Source organism: Ochotona curzoniae, unplaced genomic scaffold (genome assembly GCF_017591425.1).
Source record: "Ochotona curzoniae isolate NIBS_2020 unplaced genomic scaffold, NIBS_Ocur_1.0 contig_2688, whole genome shotgun sequence".
NCBI classification, from domain to species: domain Eukaryota; kingdom Metazoa; phylum Chordata; class Mammalia; order Lagomorpha; family Ochotonidae; genus Ochotona; species Ochotona curzoniae.
The window spans coordinates 19,315,230-19,332,552 of record NW_024465553.1 but is presented as its reverse complement, the minus strand read 5'-3'; the positions used below and the strand labels follow the sequence as shown (position 1 = coordinate 19,332,552).

The following is a 17,323-nucleotide window of genomic DNA, read 5'->3' as shown; positions in this document are numbered from 1 at the left end:
GCTTAGAACTCTGTTCCCGCCTCCCATTTGGGCAACAGGGCCTCGAGCCCTTAGATCATCTGCCACGCCTTTCCAGCCACGTTAGCACTAGCAGAAGTGGAGCAGCCAGGACTGGAACTGATCAGCAATATAATGTGGGATGCCAGTGTCAGAATATTAACCCACCATGTCACATGCCCACCTTAGCAAGAATATGAATTGTTTATTTCTAACTAAAGGTGTTGAAGTATATTCGGTAGAGTGACTCGACATATAAATACCAAAATCACCTGGTTTTTCTATAAAATCAAGGCAAAAATGTTTTGGTCAGCCATCAGAATGAAGAAGTAATTGGTGGAGCTGGCACGATGGTTCAGCTGACTAATCCTCTGACTGCAAACACCAGCATCCCATATGGACAGTGGTTTGTTTCTGGCTGCGCCACTTCCAGTGCTGCTTGGAAAAGCAGTTGGAGGGTAGTCCAAGTTGTTCGGACCATGTGCCTGTGTGGGAGGGAGTCCTGGGAGAGGCTGATGGCTTTGGATCAGCCATTGCAACCGCTTGGGGAATGAACCAAAGGATGGAATATCTTTGTTCCTCCTTCTCCCTGTAAATGTCTTTACAATAAAAATAAGTAAGTCTTAAAAACAAAAAAAGAAAATAGTTGGTACTGTCCGTAGGTGAAAGGTGTTCAAAAATTTCGTGAACATGTGCATTATGCAAAAAAATGATTGATGCCTATCTTTTAATTGTATTTCCACAAACTTTTTGAAGTATTGTCATATGAAGAAATTCATTCTCTCTGTATATTGAGACATTTCATTCTTTAGCTAGAGAATTTCTTTTTTACAAAATTTTATTTATTTTTATTGGGAAGTCAGATATACAGAGAGGAGGAGAGACAGAGAAAGATCTTCCATCTGCGGATTCACTCCCCAAGTGACCGCAACAGCCGGTGCTGTGCCGATCCGAAGCCAGGAGCCAGGAGCTTCCTCCAGGTCTCCCACACAGATGCAGGGTCCTAAGGCCCTGGGCATTGTCCACTGCTTTCCCAGGCCACAAGCAGGGAGCTGGATGGGAGGCGGGGCCATCAGGCTTAGAACTGGCACCCATATGGGATTTTGGGGCATGCAAGACGAGGACCTTAGCTGCTAGACTACCACACCAGATCCAAGAATTTCTTCTGTTTAGGTTATTTTATGCTTGGAAAAAGAAAGAGCAGGCATCCTTTTCTGTAAATATTATGTTTCATTAGATACAGTGTTAACTGTTTAAATGAATGCATTTCTGCCTGAGTCTTTCAGTAGCAGCACACTAATTTTTTATGTCAAGACATATTTTAAAGGAGTGACACACACACCACACATATAGCGACATCTGTGCAGGAATTGTGACATGAATAGATAAATTGTATCAGCTCTTTTTATGTGATTCTGAGTAGAGTAATAACCTCAGATTGTTGGTATGTTTTATGTACGATCAATACAAACTAGCTTTACTTCCTTAGCATCTTGATTATATATTATGCTTTGAAATGAAATCAGTTCAGAGTTAGAAGATAATTTGATATGCTTTCAGGTTCCTGAGGTTACAAGTACATTTTCTAAACAGCCTAACTCCCGATTCTCAACCCTAATCTGAACCGATCCCATTCCACACCACTGTAGTAGAAGTTGTTGCTCTTCACCATTGTGTAATTTTGTACACCTTAAAGTCACTGCAGAAGTAAAACAGCTTTGTATGCATGCTTCAGTTTAATGAATAGTTTATATAACTGTCATTTACTGTTTTTTTCTAAGAGCATATGAGAAATGGAAATTTTGTTTGGTTTTTCTTTTCACCGTTGGATTAACCGATCTAACAAACCTCTCCCTGAAATTTCCCTGGACCCTGTGTTTGGGGGCAGCGAGATAGCTGGTTTGGTAGGCTGCCCTTCCAAAACACCATGTAACGTACAACAGAAGGTGGTCTTAAGCAGCTTTCACTGTAATTAAAGAAGCCGTTTAAACTTGAAACTTAACCTGCTTTTAAATTGCTACAGCATTGTGGAATGTTATTAATTTGTACTTTCCAGCTTTGATACAAAAAGTATGAAAAAATACATTTGCCACATTTGCTTTAAATAAAGCCAATTAAACCAGAACATAAATTGTATGGTAATTACCTCAGCCTTTTTCATCTCTAAAAATCTTTCCCATGGCAAATTTTTTTCTTACATAAAAATGGAACAAAACTGTTGTTATGGAAACTAGGGTTTAGAGATGCTGAAACTTGGCATGCCATGCCTTGATACTGGTTAGATCTACTTGAATGACTATCTTTTATGTAAATTTCACATTTCCATTTTCTTCCTTGGAGGAAATGATAAGACTGGTTCTAATATTGATAATAACCCTAATGTGTACTAATTAGAATTGGATGTTTTAAATATAGTTACATAAGGAAATTGAGGAGGAAAACAGAGTATCATCACCTATGTTGGTTGCTTATGTTGTCTTGTAGCTCCTACGGAAGCGGCACATTGGAAATGATATTGTAACAATAGTTTTCCAAGAGCCTGGAGCACAACCATTCAGCCCGAAAAACATCCGATCCCACTTTCAGCACGTCTTCGTCATCGTCAGGGCTCACAACCCTGGCACTGACAGCGTCTGTTACAGGTGTGTCTGGGTGGACGTTGGTGGCTGGTGGCACGGAGGCTCTGAGTGGCTCTGCGCTCTAAAGCGGGCATGTGAAGTGTGTTACTGTCTCCTTTTGTGTTTAAATTGTGCATGCAACTAGTATAACCCGATGGCATTGGCATTCCCGAGACATGTTGGTTAGACACCTGCTGTTTCCATTTGCACCTCCTTCTTAGGTGACATCCATCATCCATACCATCTGGTCAGCAGCTAACTAATTACTCATACTGCTAATTATATTCTCTTGGCATGGCAAGATCAGAGAGAAAAATAATAATAAATGGAGAAGTTCTTTAAAAAAAAATTGTTGTTAAAAAAACCCAAAACCTTGTTTACAACTATCTCGGTGTACTCTATTTTAATATCAGAAATGTTTTTGTGCTTTGTTAAGCATTGGTTAAAGTTGTTTCATTGTCAGTTGCTGACCTAGTCTCATGAGAATTGGAATTCAGGCCTCAGTCTACAGGCTCCCCTACGGCACTGCAGGGCTGAGCGATGAGGGTTCGAGGAACCCGTGATGCTGCCTCGTGTGGCTGTAGTGTCAGGATGTGTAAGGGAACTCTAGCTGTTGTAAGATACTAGGCCTTATTTGTGTTAGGTGTTCGTGTTTAAAGTAACATAACTGGCTTCTGTGTAGAAAGTGATAATGGGCTTGGCGTGGTAGTCTAGTGGCTGAAGTCCTCACCTTGCAGCAGCCTGGATCCCATATGGTCGCCAGTTTTGTGTCCCAGCTGCTCCACTTCCCATCAGGCTCCCTGCTTGTGGCCTGAGAAGGCAGTGGAGGATGGCCCAAAGCCCTGGGACCCTGCACCCACATAGGAGACCCAGAAGCTCCTGGCTTCAGATTAGCTCAGCTCCGGCCATTGCAGCCACTTGGGGAGTGAACCAGTAGAAAGAAGATCTTTCTTTTCCCTGTCTCTGCTCTCTGTAAATCTGACTTTCCAAAAAAGATACAATTTAAGAAAAAAAATCTTTTTTAAAAAATGAGCAACACAAACTAACAATTGATTTTTGAGATTCACAAATCTTTTAATCTTTAAAACTTGTGTTTTAAAGTTAACTTATGAAGTAAAGTAAATAAATAAGAGTACAGTAAAACAAAGCTTACGAGGTAGGCCTTTATCTCCGTTTTTAGATAATGACATTAAGTCCTTGGAGGTCATACCATTTGCCTGAGTTTAGCTCATCAGCCTTGGGCGGAGTTAGATGGCAGTGTATTCAGCCTGACTTCAGACTGTACCTGGAGGCCTGGCCTCTGAGCTGCCCCTCACCCCTGCCATCGGGAGGCTGGGCTGTTGTAGTCCTAGAGCCTGAAAGAGAGCTTCCTAGGAGGACTGTGGTTTCCTGGGATCAGAGAGAAGCAGCCCTGACCCTGACCCTGGAGACTAAAGCTTGTTCTAAGCACATGGCCTCCGAAAGCCACCTTGTGTAACCAGAGAATAGGAGACTAAGCACAGACCAGTCAACCATAGGTGGTGTGTGTAACTGTTCCATTTACGGCCTGGGACTCATGCTTTGCACAGAAAAAACTGAACCTCTTTTGAATGCACGCTGTGAACATTAGAATTTAAAGAGCCTCACAATTTCTTTCAAACAAGGTGTCTCTTTTCAGGTCTTTGTCTAAATCAGTCTTACTTGATAGAAAGATAATGCAAGCCACACATTAATTGTATAGTTAATAATACCTGATTTTTTTAAAGTAATAAGTTAGTGAAATTAGGCCTGTTATTTGAACCAATAATATATTTAGCCAGTGTTTCTAAATCATGTAATTTCAACATGGATTAACATGTAATTTCTAAAATATGAAAGTTATTACTCCACGTTAATAATTTTTGAGCTAAATCTGAATCTAAATTAACTTCAGATTTAAAGCAGTGTGAACAATTTTCATTGGAAGTGCTGGAGCTATATTCAGATTTCATGAAATAAATAATTGAAAAAGTAATTCTATATGCCTAGATTGTGCCAAACTTGAGTATAAGAAGTTATTCTTTTGAATGACTGAATTGAGTATTAGTTTTTACGGTCTCTATGTGTTACAATTGAGCGTTCCTTCATCATGCTGGCCACACTGCCAGTGCTGAGTAGCTGCGTGTCCCCAGCGGCCTCCGTAGTGGACAGCAGCTATCTGAGCAGATTCGTGGGGCCAGCAGAGGCAGACTTCAGTCCTCAGCGCTCACTGAAAATCAACATTTGCTGTCTCTGTTTGAATCCTCTGCCTGGAGAGCCCCTCTTTCTAACCCCTCTTGGGCCACCAGGGAGTCTACCAGAAGGTGAGCCTAAGTGTCCCTGCATTGAACCCGCAGATGGACCTGGGGTCCCCCAGCTGCTGAGCTTGTGTGAGTGCCAACACACTGAGTATAGGCTGTGCATTGGAGCCTTTGATGAATCCAAGGAGATGTACTCGTTTGTAACTCCATGGGGAAGAAAAATCACAAGTGATTATAAAGCAGTAACCTTGTCATCTTGTTAACTTTGTCGTTATTTCCTCCCCTTCTTTTTCAGATGAACCAGACATGTTCCCTTTAGTGTGTGGGAATGTGGGGAAATGTTGGAAGGTGCAGGATAAATAGGGCACTTTCCTTATAATCTTAGTGTTGGGTGAAGAGTAGAAGAGGAAGCGCTCAGATTCTCATGAGAATAAATGTATTATGTAGCAGACTGAAAACTGTATAGTAAGATTAAAATAAAAACCAGTTTTCACAGGATATCCACACTGTGAGGGTTTGGTTTTTTGTTTTTAATGTTTCTCGTACAGTGGTTACTCCAAACCACCACGTATGGAAATTATAGGCTGCTTTTGTTAGGGCTGCTTTGGAAAAGCTCAGACACGTGCTAATTTATACTGCTTTTATCTAATTTAACTTTATCCTTAAGTAATATAGCTAGAATAATTCAAATATTTTTATCATTTCAATCCCTTGCTCCCCAGGTTTATTCCCCAGAAACACTTGTATGTTTCTTGACATGCTCCTGCACAGTGCCTTAACTGGTAACCTGGAAATGTCATTTCCTTTAGAGGTCAGAACTGGTTGGAGTTCTGAGTAATTTTAATTGGAAGAATGAGATTTAGTGTATGTTTGAAACACAGATGGGCAGAATTCAAAGGGAGCGAGACAAGTGGTTTCAGAAGTGATCACCGATACATGCAGAAGCCAGGGACATAGGAAGGAGGATGAAAGACAGACTTAGAAGACTGCAATGCAGGGGAGAGAATTAGGCAGTAGAGGCCTCTGCAGTGCTGAAGCATCGGAGTAACCCTATAGGGATTGAGTTTTGGGAAAACTTACCCAATGTCACCACACTTCAGTGGTCTTACCTTTGGGCTGATTTTGTGTCTAACACTTACCTGTGTGTGAAGCACTGTTCTAGACCCTGAGATACAACAAGAGAACCAAAAGAAAAATTCTTACAGTACATCCAAAGATAAGGTTGTTCAGGAATGGATTGTTGTACCTCCTTGGGGTCCGGAGAGATAATAAAAACCGACTTGATTCAGACTAACTCCAGGGGTTCGTTCATCCTGGAGAGTCACTATATAGCCAAGAACTCAGAACTCAGTCACTCAGCCTGTGAACTAAAGCTTAGCTCCTAGATGATAAAGAGAGTCCTCTGACCTCTTTCGTTTGTCTCATTATAGAGAACTTTATTATCTGATTCAAGTTGGTAGAGAAGATTAGAAGCAACCAATGAAAAAAAATCAAAAGATGACTGAGCTGTTAAGGACACACATGTATTAAAAACATTGATGTATGATTATTGACAGGAGACATGCAGAAAAACTGTTCATGACAAAGATTGAGGTGCTAGAGACAGAGTGGCCCGAGGTCTACTCCAGTTTGGGAATAAAAGTCCCAGATGTACCTCACTCGTCTAAGGGTTCCACTCTAACAATCCTATGTAGGATGTCACCATTTCCAGCAGTCAGTGACTCACTGGGGGTAGACACTGATAATTGAAGACAGCAAAACAGTACAGAAGAGCTGAAAGTTTGCCCCATAATGGATGAATGCAACCTCACCAATTTGTCTTGCTCCTTCTCTCCCAAAATTAAATATGACTCTTACCAAACCTCAGGAGAAACCAACTTACCTTAAATGCATGAGAGAGTGGGATATGCTTAGAGTCAACAGAGTTCAGAGTTGGACAGCTCAGTACAGCGGACAGTCTGATTTCTTCAACAAGTTGAAATAATAGAACAACAGTAGAGAGGAATCTGATAACCAAAGAAAATTCAAAGATAAATTGATTGCACTATGTGTACTTTATTAGGGTCTTATTTTAAACAAAAGACTGTGAAGAAAGTCTTATGGCATCTTTAGAACTTAGAGCTGACTCACTATCTGAAATTAAAATATTAACATTAAATTTAAAACTGGAACATTAATAGGTAGTCATAATAATGACCCTGAGTCCTTAAAACAGATGTTAACTCTTGGACAGTAGCTGCGTTCAGGAAGTTAGAAATGGATGCTACTGAAAGTTCCCATATGCCAACCTTAAAATGTGGTGAATGTTGAAAGGAGTCAATGTGAGGTAGTGTAAAAAGCTTTTAGAATTAGACCACATTTTTCCTAAATTCCCTTTCAGCCCTTTGGTGCTTGACATCTCTTTAAAATCTTGTAAATAACAAGCATGGACAGAGAGTATAGTGTGTGCACAGTAAATATTTATATCCTCTTCCCTTAAGGAATTTTCAAGCTTCAGGAAGGGGAAAAAAAAAATCAGTGTGGGTCAAGTGGTGGAACTCCATTTCAGGAGCTCTGTTCCGAGATAAAATTCCTCAGCATCCCTCTTGCTCCATGCAGTAGCCCTTTTCCTCCTGTGATAAAGGACACTTAGTTGGTGGCGCTTAGTAAGAGTCAATAAGTATTGATTCCCAGAGAGAGCTCAGTTATTTATTCGATTGCTAGTCTATAGAGGGCGGATGACATTGAACCAAGTGCTTGGCTGGGATGACTCAGGTCATCCTGGAGATGCAGCCAAGCGCAGCCCACACATGGCATTTGCTTGCCTGGGGGTTTGTACAGGACACTGGCTTCCCCACGCTGCAGGCACACTGGCCTTGCTTTCTCCTGAAACAGCTCTGGTTTCTCTGGAAATTTATTTTCAAATTACCTGTTTGAAGCAGTACTTAGAGTCCTCTGAACATTCTAACCCCGAGCCAACATTTTAGTTCCACTATTACCCACCCAGTGTGACAAGTAAGTATTAGGAACTATAGCTGGCCTTTTGAAACAAACGAGTGTTAACCCCTGGAGCAAGTAAGACACACCTGTCCCACATTTAAGTGCCTGGGTTGGATTCTCAGCTCCAGCTTCTGCCTCTAGCATCTTTCTGGAGGTAGAATGCAGTGGTGATGATTCAAGCTATAACACCTGCTTCCCACATGGAAAACCTGGAGAGTTCCATTTCCTGGCCAAGGATCACTACAGACATTTGGGGAGTAAACCATCAGTTGGAAGTACATGAGTACTCTCTTTCTGCCATCAAAATTTTGATATTTGTGAAAAATGAAACAATAAAAATATAGGATTCAGGCCGTCTAACACAGCCTACCAAATGGGGTCCCTCAGTGTTGGCCTCTGCTGGTTCCTCTACCACCCCCTTCCCACACATCTGCCTTACCTCCCTGTAACACCCTTGCTGCTGCTGGAGCTGGAATGTCTTTTTCCATCACCACTCTGTCCCGCCTTCAGGCAATGAATTCCTGCTTTCCTTTTCTTCCGAAAGCTCCCCTGGCCACCCAAGGAAAAGACAGAGTACTCATGTTACATACCAGTCACACCCTGCATTCTCCCAGCACAGGACTCAAGCAACTGGTCCGGGTCCCCTCCAGACTTTGGGTCACTGTGAAGTAACTCTGAATCAGGTCGGTGGTGGCTGTGCATTTGCCAAGTGAATACTGGGTAGGAATCTTAGTCCCTGGGATCCAATGATTGGTCTACATTTGTTTTGTCACTGATCTGTCCTGTCCTCTGCCCAGCTCCAAAGCTGCCAGTCCGATGCAGGCTGCAGGAAGGGCAATCTCCGCATGCTACCATTTTGAGCTTTTGCCTGTGAGTTTCCTCTTACATTATGAGCTGGGGCTCATTGTGAATTGCTGCTTTCGTCCTGTCTCCAAACTCAGGCATCTTACTCTTCTCCCTTGCTCCAGTTGAGACTGCATTCAGAGGTCTCTGGAGCATTTCCTTGTACCACAGGCCCACATGTTGGTTCAGCTTCTGTGAACTTAATCAATCGCAGATCAAAATGTTAGCAAGAAAAACTGCTTCTGTGCTAAACATGTACAGACTATTTTTCTTGTCATTTTTACCTATGCAATATAGTATAGTGAAATAGCTACTTCATTGAATCAAGTATCGTAAATCTGAATGTGATGGAAGTGTAAAGGTGCCTAAAAACATTTATGGCAGAAATAGATTAACAGAGAAGTTTATTTTGGTGGACAACTTTTTTGAAATCCATGTGTAATGTTTGCATGATAAACGTTATTCATGAACTTTTGCAAGACTCTTTGTATGCAAGAACTGCAGCAAAATAAAGTGCTCTTTCAGTTGCATTCACTATATACCTTTTCAGGTGACTTCATATATAGAGACTGTGCCTAGGTGATATGCAGATTTTATGTCCGTTTTATGAGAGGGTCTTGAGCATTATAGATTTCATTATCTAACAGAGGTCATGGACCAACTCCCCCTCAGATGCGCTAAGATGACTACATCATCTTTTGACTTTGGATACCAGGTCCTTCATTCCAGCAAGTGGCAGATGGATCATCTGTGCTAGATGCAACAACCTGGTGGTCCCTTGGGCTACGTGACCCACGTGGGTGGTCTGGTTCAGCAAAGATTTGAGAGTCTTCCCCAGAAGGAGTAAGTGTTGTCTTATCACAGAGCACTGCATTGGCTGTCCAGACACGCGCATTCCAAACCTGGCTCTCCTTGACAACCGTATACAAATCATTTCACTTGTGTGCATTTGCTTCCTAGAGAAGTGAGGCGTTTGTAGCAGCTGTTCCTTTGGAGGTTTGGAGACACATCAAACCCCAGAGCAGGCACAGGGCACGTTCCTCAGCCCTTGGTTGTAACTTAGAGATTTTGGAGAGAGAAAATATTTTTGTTTTAAGTTAAAAATGAACACAGATATTCCTCAGTACAATGCAAAGTCAAGATGGATTTCTTTTCATTTTATTTTTTAGTTTGAGAAACAGAAAGCTCCCATCCTGTTTCATTCACCGAATGTCCATATTGGCTGAGCCTGAGCCAGGAGTGTTAGCTTTTTCCACGAGCCCAAGATGCCAGACACAGCAAGTGAAGCACACAAGAGATCTTTTATTTTGGCAGGGGAGGCAGTCACATGGCAAGGAGAAAGTGAAGCAGAGACAGAAAAGAGTGGAGGAGAGGATGAGAAGAGCAGAGAGAGGAAACCAAGACAGACCTTTATAAGCTTGAGTTGGGTATGGGAGTGTGGGGTCAGAGACTGGCAGGTGTGGCTAGAGGTGGACACCGTGGATAAATGCCTGAAGGGATTTGTGCAGCACACGGTTTGAGCCTGAGGGTCATTAGGTTAGTTAGGTAAGGGGGCCAAGACCTAGGGAATTTACAGTAGTGCTGAGTACACAGGCATTCAAGGTAGTGCTGAATCCTGAATGGTGGGGTCACGGGTCAGTGTTCGGGACCTCTGTTCAATTCCCTCCTTGCAAGGAGGAAGCTGGGAACCTGAAACTCAATCTAGATTCACATGAGTGACAGAGGTCCAACTACCTGAGTCATCACTGTTATCTTTCAGTGTGCATATTACCAGGAAGCCAGACTCAAGGGTGGGGCTGGGAGTGGAATCTGGACATTACATGTGGTATGTGGCTCTCCCAAGCAATGCCTCAATGCTATGTAAGATGTCCACCCTGGAAATGAATCTTAAGATGAAACTTGGGTTTATTGGGAGAATTTGAAGAACACTGAATTCTCCAAATTCCCTTCAAGTGATGGTTTTCTGCAGTTGTCGCAGTCAGTGTCTGTCTTTCGCTCTCTCTTTCTTCCCCTCTCCCTTTCCAAGGGAGGCCCCTTGCAAGTTTTTTCTTAATCCATTCATTTGAGAGGCAGAGACAGAGAGGTGAAAAGAGTGAACTGCCATCAGCAGTTTCAGTCTCCAAATGTCTGCAGTGCCTGTGGTTGGGTTGGGCTGAAGGTAGAAGCCAGGAATATAATCCATATCTCTTGTAGGGTGGGAGTAATCCAGTTGCGTGAACCATCACTGCTACTAGGATCTGCATTAGCAAGAAACTGAGACCAGACATCAAGCTCAAGCACGCCAAAGTAGGCCACAGCTATGTTAGCTGACATCTTAGCTACTAGGCTAAATACCCACCCATGGGGTCTGTTATTAAAACAAACAAAAAAAATGGGTGGGGGGAATTGTGGTGCCATGGGACAGTATGCTAAGCATTCACCTCAAGTGCCAGCATCCCACATGGGTGCCAATTTGAGTCCTGGCTGTTCCACTTCAGATCCACCTCCTTGCTAATGCCCTGGAAAAGCAACAGAGAATGGCTCAAGTCTTTGGACCCCTGCCACCCACATGAGAGGCTCAGCAGCAGCTCTTGGCTCATGATCAGCTCACCTCTGGTCAGTGTGGCCATTTGGGAAATGAACAAGCAGATGACAGATCTTTCTGATTTTCTCCTCCTCTCCATAACTCTTGAGCAAGAATTTTAAAAAGACAAAAACTTCTTAAGGAATTAAGGCAAAATAACAATGTTTCAAAAAATGAAGAGCAAAGCAATAATGTTCGTCTTTTTTTTTTAACAGGCAGGCTTATTTTGTTACTGAGACAAAAAATGCTGTCTGTCTTAAACCAGGCCACCTTAGTCAAAAGTTGAGAATTTGTGGCATCAAAATTGAATAAGCTTTCAACTTTGTAAAAACCTTGAAAGTTGGATTTCTTCAAAATAAAAGTGCTTTATTGAAAAGAGCATCCTAGGGTATCATGCTCATCTGCTCCCTCTGGAAGAACTGTCTCTAATAATGCTGAGCTGATTTTAGTGTCTGTATCATCTACCTTCCTGCAGGGTGACTCATTGATAATTACGTGGTAAGGACTCAGTTCTCGGCCTCTAATTATTGGTGGGTTTTCAGTCTGTGCTCATCTGAAGTCCTATCATTTAATAAATAGATCTATAAAAAGTCAGAGAGCTTACAGGGCAAGTGGAGGGATGGTGCTCAAAGTCACAGCCCCCGCCATGCTGTTTCCTCTCCCCAGTTAAAATAAGCTCACAGCTGCTTCCTGAGAACGCATAATGATCTGAGCGGAATTAGCAAGACAAGAAATTGCCAGTTTTAAGATGGGAGATATTAAATATTTCTAGATTCCTACAAGATTTCTCTTAGGAAATCTAGCTAATTTGGAGTTCAGCATCGTTTGCTTGACTGAAAAAGAAAATAGATAGCATGATCAAATTAAAATTATACAGCTGTCAGCATTCACACAAGACAGTTCACAATAGAAAAAGAAAAATTGCCTTCCTAATACTGGTGTAATTAGGCTACAATGTGTGTGGAGATTTCTGTAAATTCTCTTTTTCAGTTAGAAAATGGAATGTTGCTTGCCTCTCCTCCTTTATCATGAAATGAAGTAAATAATCTTTTATTCATTTTAGTGAACTTGTGAAACCCAATGAATTAACCGTTGTATGATATCTTCTGGCGGTATCATTTTCCCATTCACCAAGAGTGTAATGTGTATCAGGAGCATGCTGATTTTTGTTTTTTTATTTTCCACAAACAGTTCGCCAAAAGTAAAACTAGGTATCTTACAGTGAAGCCCCTTTGAAAGTGCAGAACAACTAAAGAGGAACTCTTGCACTTAATGGGAGAGATGTACGCTGTCTGGCCTGTTCTGAAGGGGAAAAAAAAAAAACCAGATCTTCATATTTCCTCCTTACGACTTAGTGTAGTTTTATATTGACTCACTTGTAACTGATTCAGAAAGAGGCCATTTCTTGTGTAGGCTTCATTGCCAGCTATCTCAGACTTTACCTGGTCTCTGCATGAGATCTTGCAATGGGAGAGATAACTCACAACCTCTTCATTTCCATTTAACTACTGATGATGTTGTTTTACGGGAAACTCAATTCTGTTTTTCCTCTCAAGATTGAAAACAGTAATTTATTGTGTATGTTCGTGTGCTCCTTTTGTAATACTCCTTTCAGCAATCTGTGTGCAGAAGGAATCGTTGGACCTGGCTTTCTTTTAGTAATATTATTTTTAAAAATAGAGGAAAATATGTGTTTGTCTCACACATATATTGTCAAAATGAAGTACCAGAAGGAGAGAATTGCTTAAGGAATGACTTTAATTATAAGAAGATCAAAATCACTATAGTACTTATATTATTTGAAAATTAGTTTTATTCTGTATAATGCTTCACAGTTAAACCAACAAATAATTTTATTAAAACTTTACCCCCTTTTTTTATATACTGCATCTTCAGATGTTTTCGTTATAAACCGTCTGCTATGAACATCATATCTAAAATGGAGAACAAATTTGTATTCTTAGGAAACCCGAAAGGTTATATCGTTATAGTGGGCCCTTTCTCATTGCCCACGCTGATGACAATAGGTAGAAGTATTTAAAGTATCTCTATGCAAAATATAGTGGTAATTTTTATGATTAATTTCTTATCTCTTAACGGTAAGTTTTTACTTTATGTTTTCTGGTAAATCTTAAACATGGTAGATTGGAAAAGTATATTCATATCAAGAAGAAATGTGTGTTTCTTGCAGGAAAATGAACAGCTGTTTCACCTCCAAGCTTTGTCTTTGAGAAAATACATTTTATTGTCTTGTTTTTAGACCTCAGAAATGACACACTTCTTTGATGTTTGCTTTGTCTCTCAGCGTGGCTGTCACCAGATCCAGAGATGTACCTTCCTTTGGACCTCCCATCCCTAAAGGAGTTACTTTCCCTAAGTCAAATGTGTTCAGGGACTTCCTTTTGGCCAAAGTGATTAATGCAGAAAATGCTGCTCACAAATCGGAGAAGTTCCGGGCCATGGCCACTCGGACTCGCCAGGAATACTTAAAAGATCTGGCAGAGAAGAATGTCACCAACACCCCTATCGACCCTTCTGGCAAATTCCCATTCATCTCTCTGGCCTCTAAGAAAAAAGAGAAATCTAAGCCATACCCAGGGGCTGAGCTCAGCAGCATGGGGGCCATTGTGTGGGTCGTGCGGGCCAAAGACTACAACACAGCCATGGAGATAGACTGCCTTCTGGGAGTGTCCAACGAGTTCATCGTCCTCATTGAACAAGAAACAAAGAGTGTGGTTTTCAACTGTTCCTGCAGAGATGTGATAGGGTGGACATCAACTGACACCAGCCTCAAAATCTTCTACGAGCGAGGAGAATGTGTCTCAGTGGAGAGCTTCATGAGCAGCGAGGATATCAAAGAGATCGTCAAACGGTTGCAGGTGCGTCATTTCCTTCCACCTCCAAATCTGCGATTTCCTTTTATAAACCTTTCAATACGTAATGCAGCCAAGTGACTGAAGATTGGGCTATTTAATTTACTCCTCTGATAGTGTGAAGCAGTAGAATTTGTCTCACACTGGTGTTGTATGGCAGAATTGTAGCAGAGGTGTGTGTGTGTGAAGCCCGTCTGCATAGGACCTGCTGATGCTGATGGTGACTGCTGTTGTGACCCACACAATCTAGTGTCAGGGAGAAAATTTGCTGGACTGAGGATGTGCTGCCTTGAACTCCTAAGGGCACAATAAGTGGCAGAGCAGTTTCCCTTTGCTGCCAGCTCCCTGTGGGTCTTTGTCAGATGTTTTCTTGTAGCTTCAGGGATGCCATTGAGCTCCTTGGATGAAGTGTGTTGCCTTTGGTCTACTGAGTGTAGAAGCTAGTGAGGGAGAAAGAATGCAGATTGCTCTTCGCCAGGCAGTAGAGCGTTCAGAAATAACCTTGCTTGCAGTGTTTTTCCAGGCCCATGTCCACAACTTATTACCCCATTGCATTAAACCACAGTCTCTCTTATTTCCTTATCTAGTTTGTTTCAAAAGGTTGTGAATCGGTGGAGATGACTCTGCGAAGAAATGGACTTGGACAGCTCGGCTTCCACGTCAACTACGAGGGCATTGTGGCCGATGTGGAGCCCTACGGCTATGCCTGGCAGGCAGGGCTGAGGCAGGGCAGCCGCCTGGTGGAGATCTGCAAGGTCGCTGTGGCCACCCTAAGCCATGAGCAAATGATTGACCTTCTGAGGACCTCTGTCACGGTGAAGGTTGTCATCATCCCCCCACATGATGACTGCACCCCACGCAGGTAGGTCTTGGGTGGCACTGTGAAGCAGGGTTTGTGTAGCACACACGACGTTCTTTAGTCTGCCAGGTGTTGAGAGGAGCATTAGATCCCATGCAGTGCTAGGAAATCCATCTGTGGAAAGTCTGAGTCGGGACGGCAGAGCTGCCTTCCAAGTGTGTGGCGGCAGCAGCTGGAAAGAATGATTAACTGGGCCCATTCCCAGGCTCTGGATCTGTAAAGCTGCTGTTAAGATACAGCAGGCTGCTGATGTCGTCTTAAGCTTGTCTCACACCAGTAGCAGAGAATCACTGAGCACTTACTGTTAAGATGCTCGGCATCTCAGACCGTTAGACTGCTTTCTTGATATATTCCACAACCCCGTTCTCTGCTCTCTGTACCCAGCTGCTATTCACAGCTCACAGTGTTTCCATCCCTGCCCTCACAGCCCAGAGAGCTGAACGGGCTGAGGGATGCTAGCATCACAAGTGGGAGCTTGCCCACTGTGCCACAATATCAGTTCCTTCTGTAGATGGGACCTGGCACGTGGTGCAGTAGGTCAAAGCTTTTTTTTTTTTCAGTGATTTTAGAGGAAGAAAAATAATTTGAAGCTGCCCTCCACACATGCCCTCTCTTGGTTAACCAGATCTAATGAATCCTGTTAACCTGTCTGGTTTCCTCAAGTACAGCATCATTATTGTGAAAAATTGCTGGATCATGATTCAAAAAATGAGTGAAGCAGCTCAGAGAGGCAGCAAGGCTCTTTTTTGTACCCTGCAGTGTCTGACTTGTCACTTTATGTGCTGTTGCTTGGTCCACTCTTCAGGTTGTGTGCTTGGCTGCACTTAAACAGGCAATTATGGACCAGGGAAGAGCACCCTGCTTCATAAGCTGTCCGCCTGAGTGACACAACATGAAGTCTTACTCAGTCCAATGAGAGTCAGGCAGCAGTGAGTTCTGTAGATGCTGTGGTGCTACCTGGTCTGCTTTGAGGCATTCCCTTATTTCGGGGGTCCTGGGTTTGAGCAGGGAGTGGGGTGTGTGCAGACAACCACATGGGGGTGAGTGAGTGGAAAGGGGTGCCATTGCTAACACCTGTGTAGATGGTTGTTACCGCAGAGATGGGTGTGAGGGCCTGGCCCAGAGAGATGGCTCCATGGGAGGAAGTGGTGTAGATAATGGTTAGACCAGGTTTGTCTTGTGTGGTGCATTGGGAAAAGCATCATTGACTGAGTATTTTGCTTCAGCATGCCATGTCCTAGATAAGGCACTGCAGAGTTCTAGTATTATTACTCAGTCTCAGAAAGATAGTAACTTCCCAGTCTCTTATGTAAAGTTTAGGTCCAAGCTGTGTGTGCTACCTTATCTGTTCACCCAAGTCTATTCCTTCTATATGCAGTGTTAGACTGCTGAATTGCCTTCCTGATGGGGAGAAAGCCTTGCTGATTTCCGTGGGGTAGATATTCCCATTGCAATGGATTTCATGCTACAGAGTGACAGCTGTGGCAGGAGAGCAGAATGGATGGAACCACAAATGCTCACAACACTGACCCTCCTCCGCCATCCACCTCTGCTCTCGCGCCCTGCACAGGTCTGTTGCCATCACTGCTGAGGGCATGCACCACGTCTACCTGTGTCTCCCAGCGTTGCTGTGCAGCCCTCGCATGAGCCTCCCTTGGCCAGCCAGCTGCCAGTGGCATGTGCTTCAGGGTTGGGATGGAGGCCAAGGACCGTGTCAGGTGTGCACAGCCCCAGGCCTGGAGCACACTGCCTGTTCACTACAGTTCCCATCTGCAAAGCACTGTCCCAGTTCTGGGCAGGTGGAGAGTGATCCCACTGGTGCTCCCAAGCCTGCTTCCCCTTCTTCCTCTGCGAGTGAGTTCAAAGAGAACAGTTGAAGCGGTAACACCTTGTTAACAATTTTCTACAAAATAAGATAATGCTTTCCTGTCATTTCTTTGCTCTCCTCCGCACCTCACACTCCCACTGCTGTTTTCCTAGTGACTAATTACTCTGTTCTTTGAGAGTCACTCCTGTATGTCAGCTGCTTCCCCAGCTCCAGCATGAGGTAGGGCAGGCCTCCCTGGACTCGGTGTCCCTCAGCACCCGTTCTCGGGGTCACAGGCACGCTGTGTTGTCCACTACAGGGCACGTATTGCAGAACCAAGAGTTGGCACGTTCACCTGGGAGAGTCATTCATTTTGAATAAAGGAGCTCTTTTTAAAACATAAAATCCAGTTTAACATTTAAACAGTGATAAAGAGCAAATCTAACGTGGGGCTCTTCACCCTGTTTGAAAGACCCCTGCATGGATTGTTTGAAACTATGGTTTTTAAAAAGAAGAAAGAGTAAAG

The 17,323-nt window shown here is 43.0% G+C and overlaps 1 protein-coding gene across 3 annotated transcripts in view; it reads left to right on the top strand.

The window, feature by feature from the left end:
• SIPA1L1 (signal induced proliferation associated 1 like 1) overlaps positions 1 to 17,323 on the top strand; it is a 291,662-nt gene that overhangs the window by 223,121 nt on the left and 51,218 nt on the right. For all 3 annotated transcript variants that reach the window (XM_040975354.1, XM_040975356.1, XM_040975355.1), the window contains 3 exons: positions 2,482 to 2,639; positions 13,564 to 14,137; positions 14,719 to 14,993. In XM_040975354.1, the coding sequence (XP_040831288.1) occupies positions 2,482 to 2,639; positions 13,564 to 14,137; positions 14,719 to 14,993 (1,007 nt within the window). The remainder of the gene's footprint in view (positions 1 to 2,481; positions 2,640 to 13,563; positions 14,138 to 14,718; positions 14,994 to 17,323) is intronic.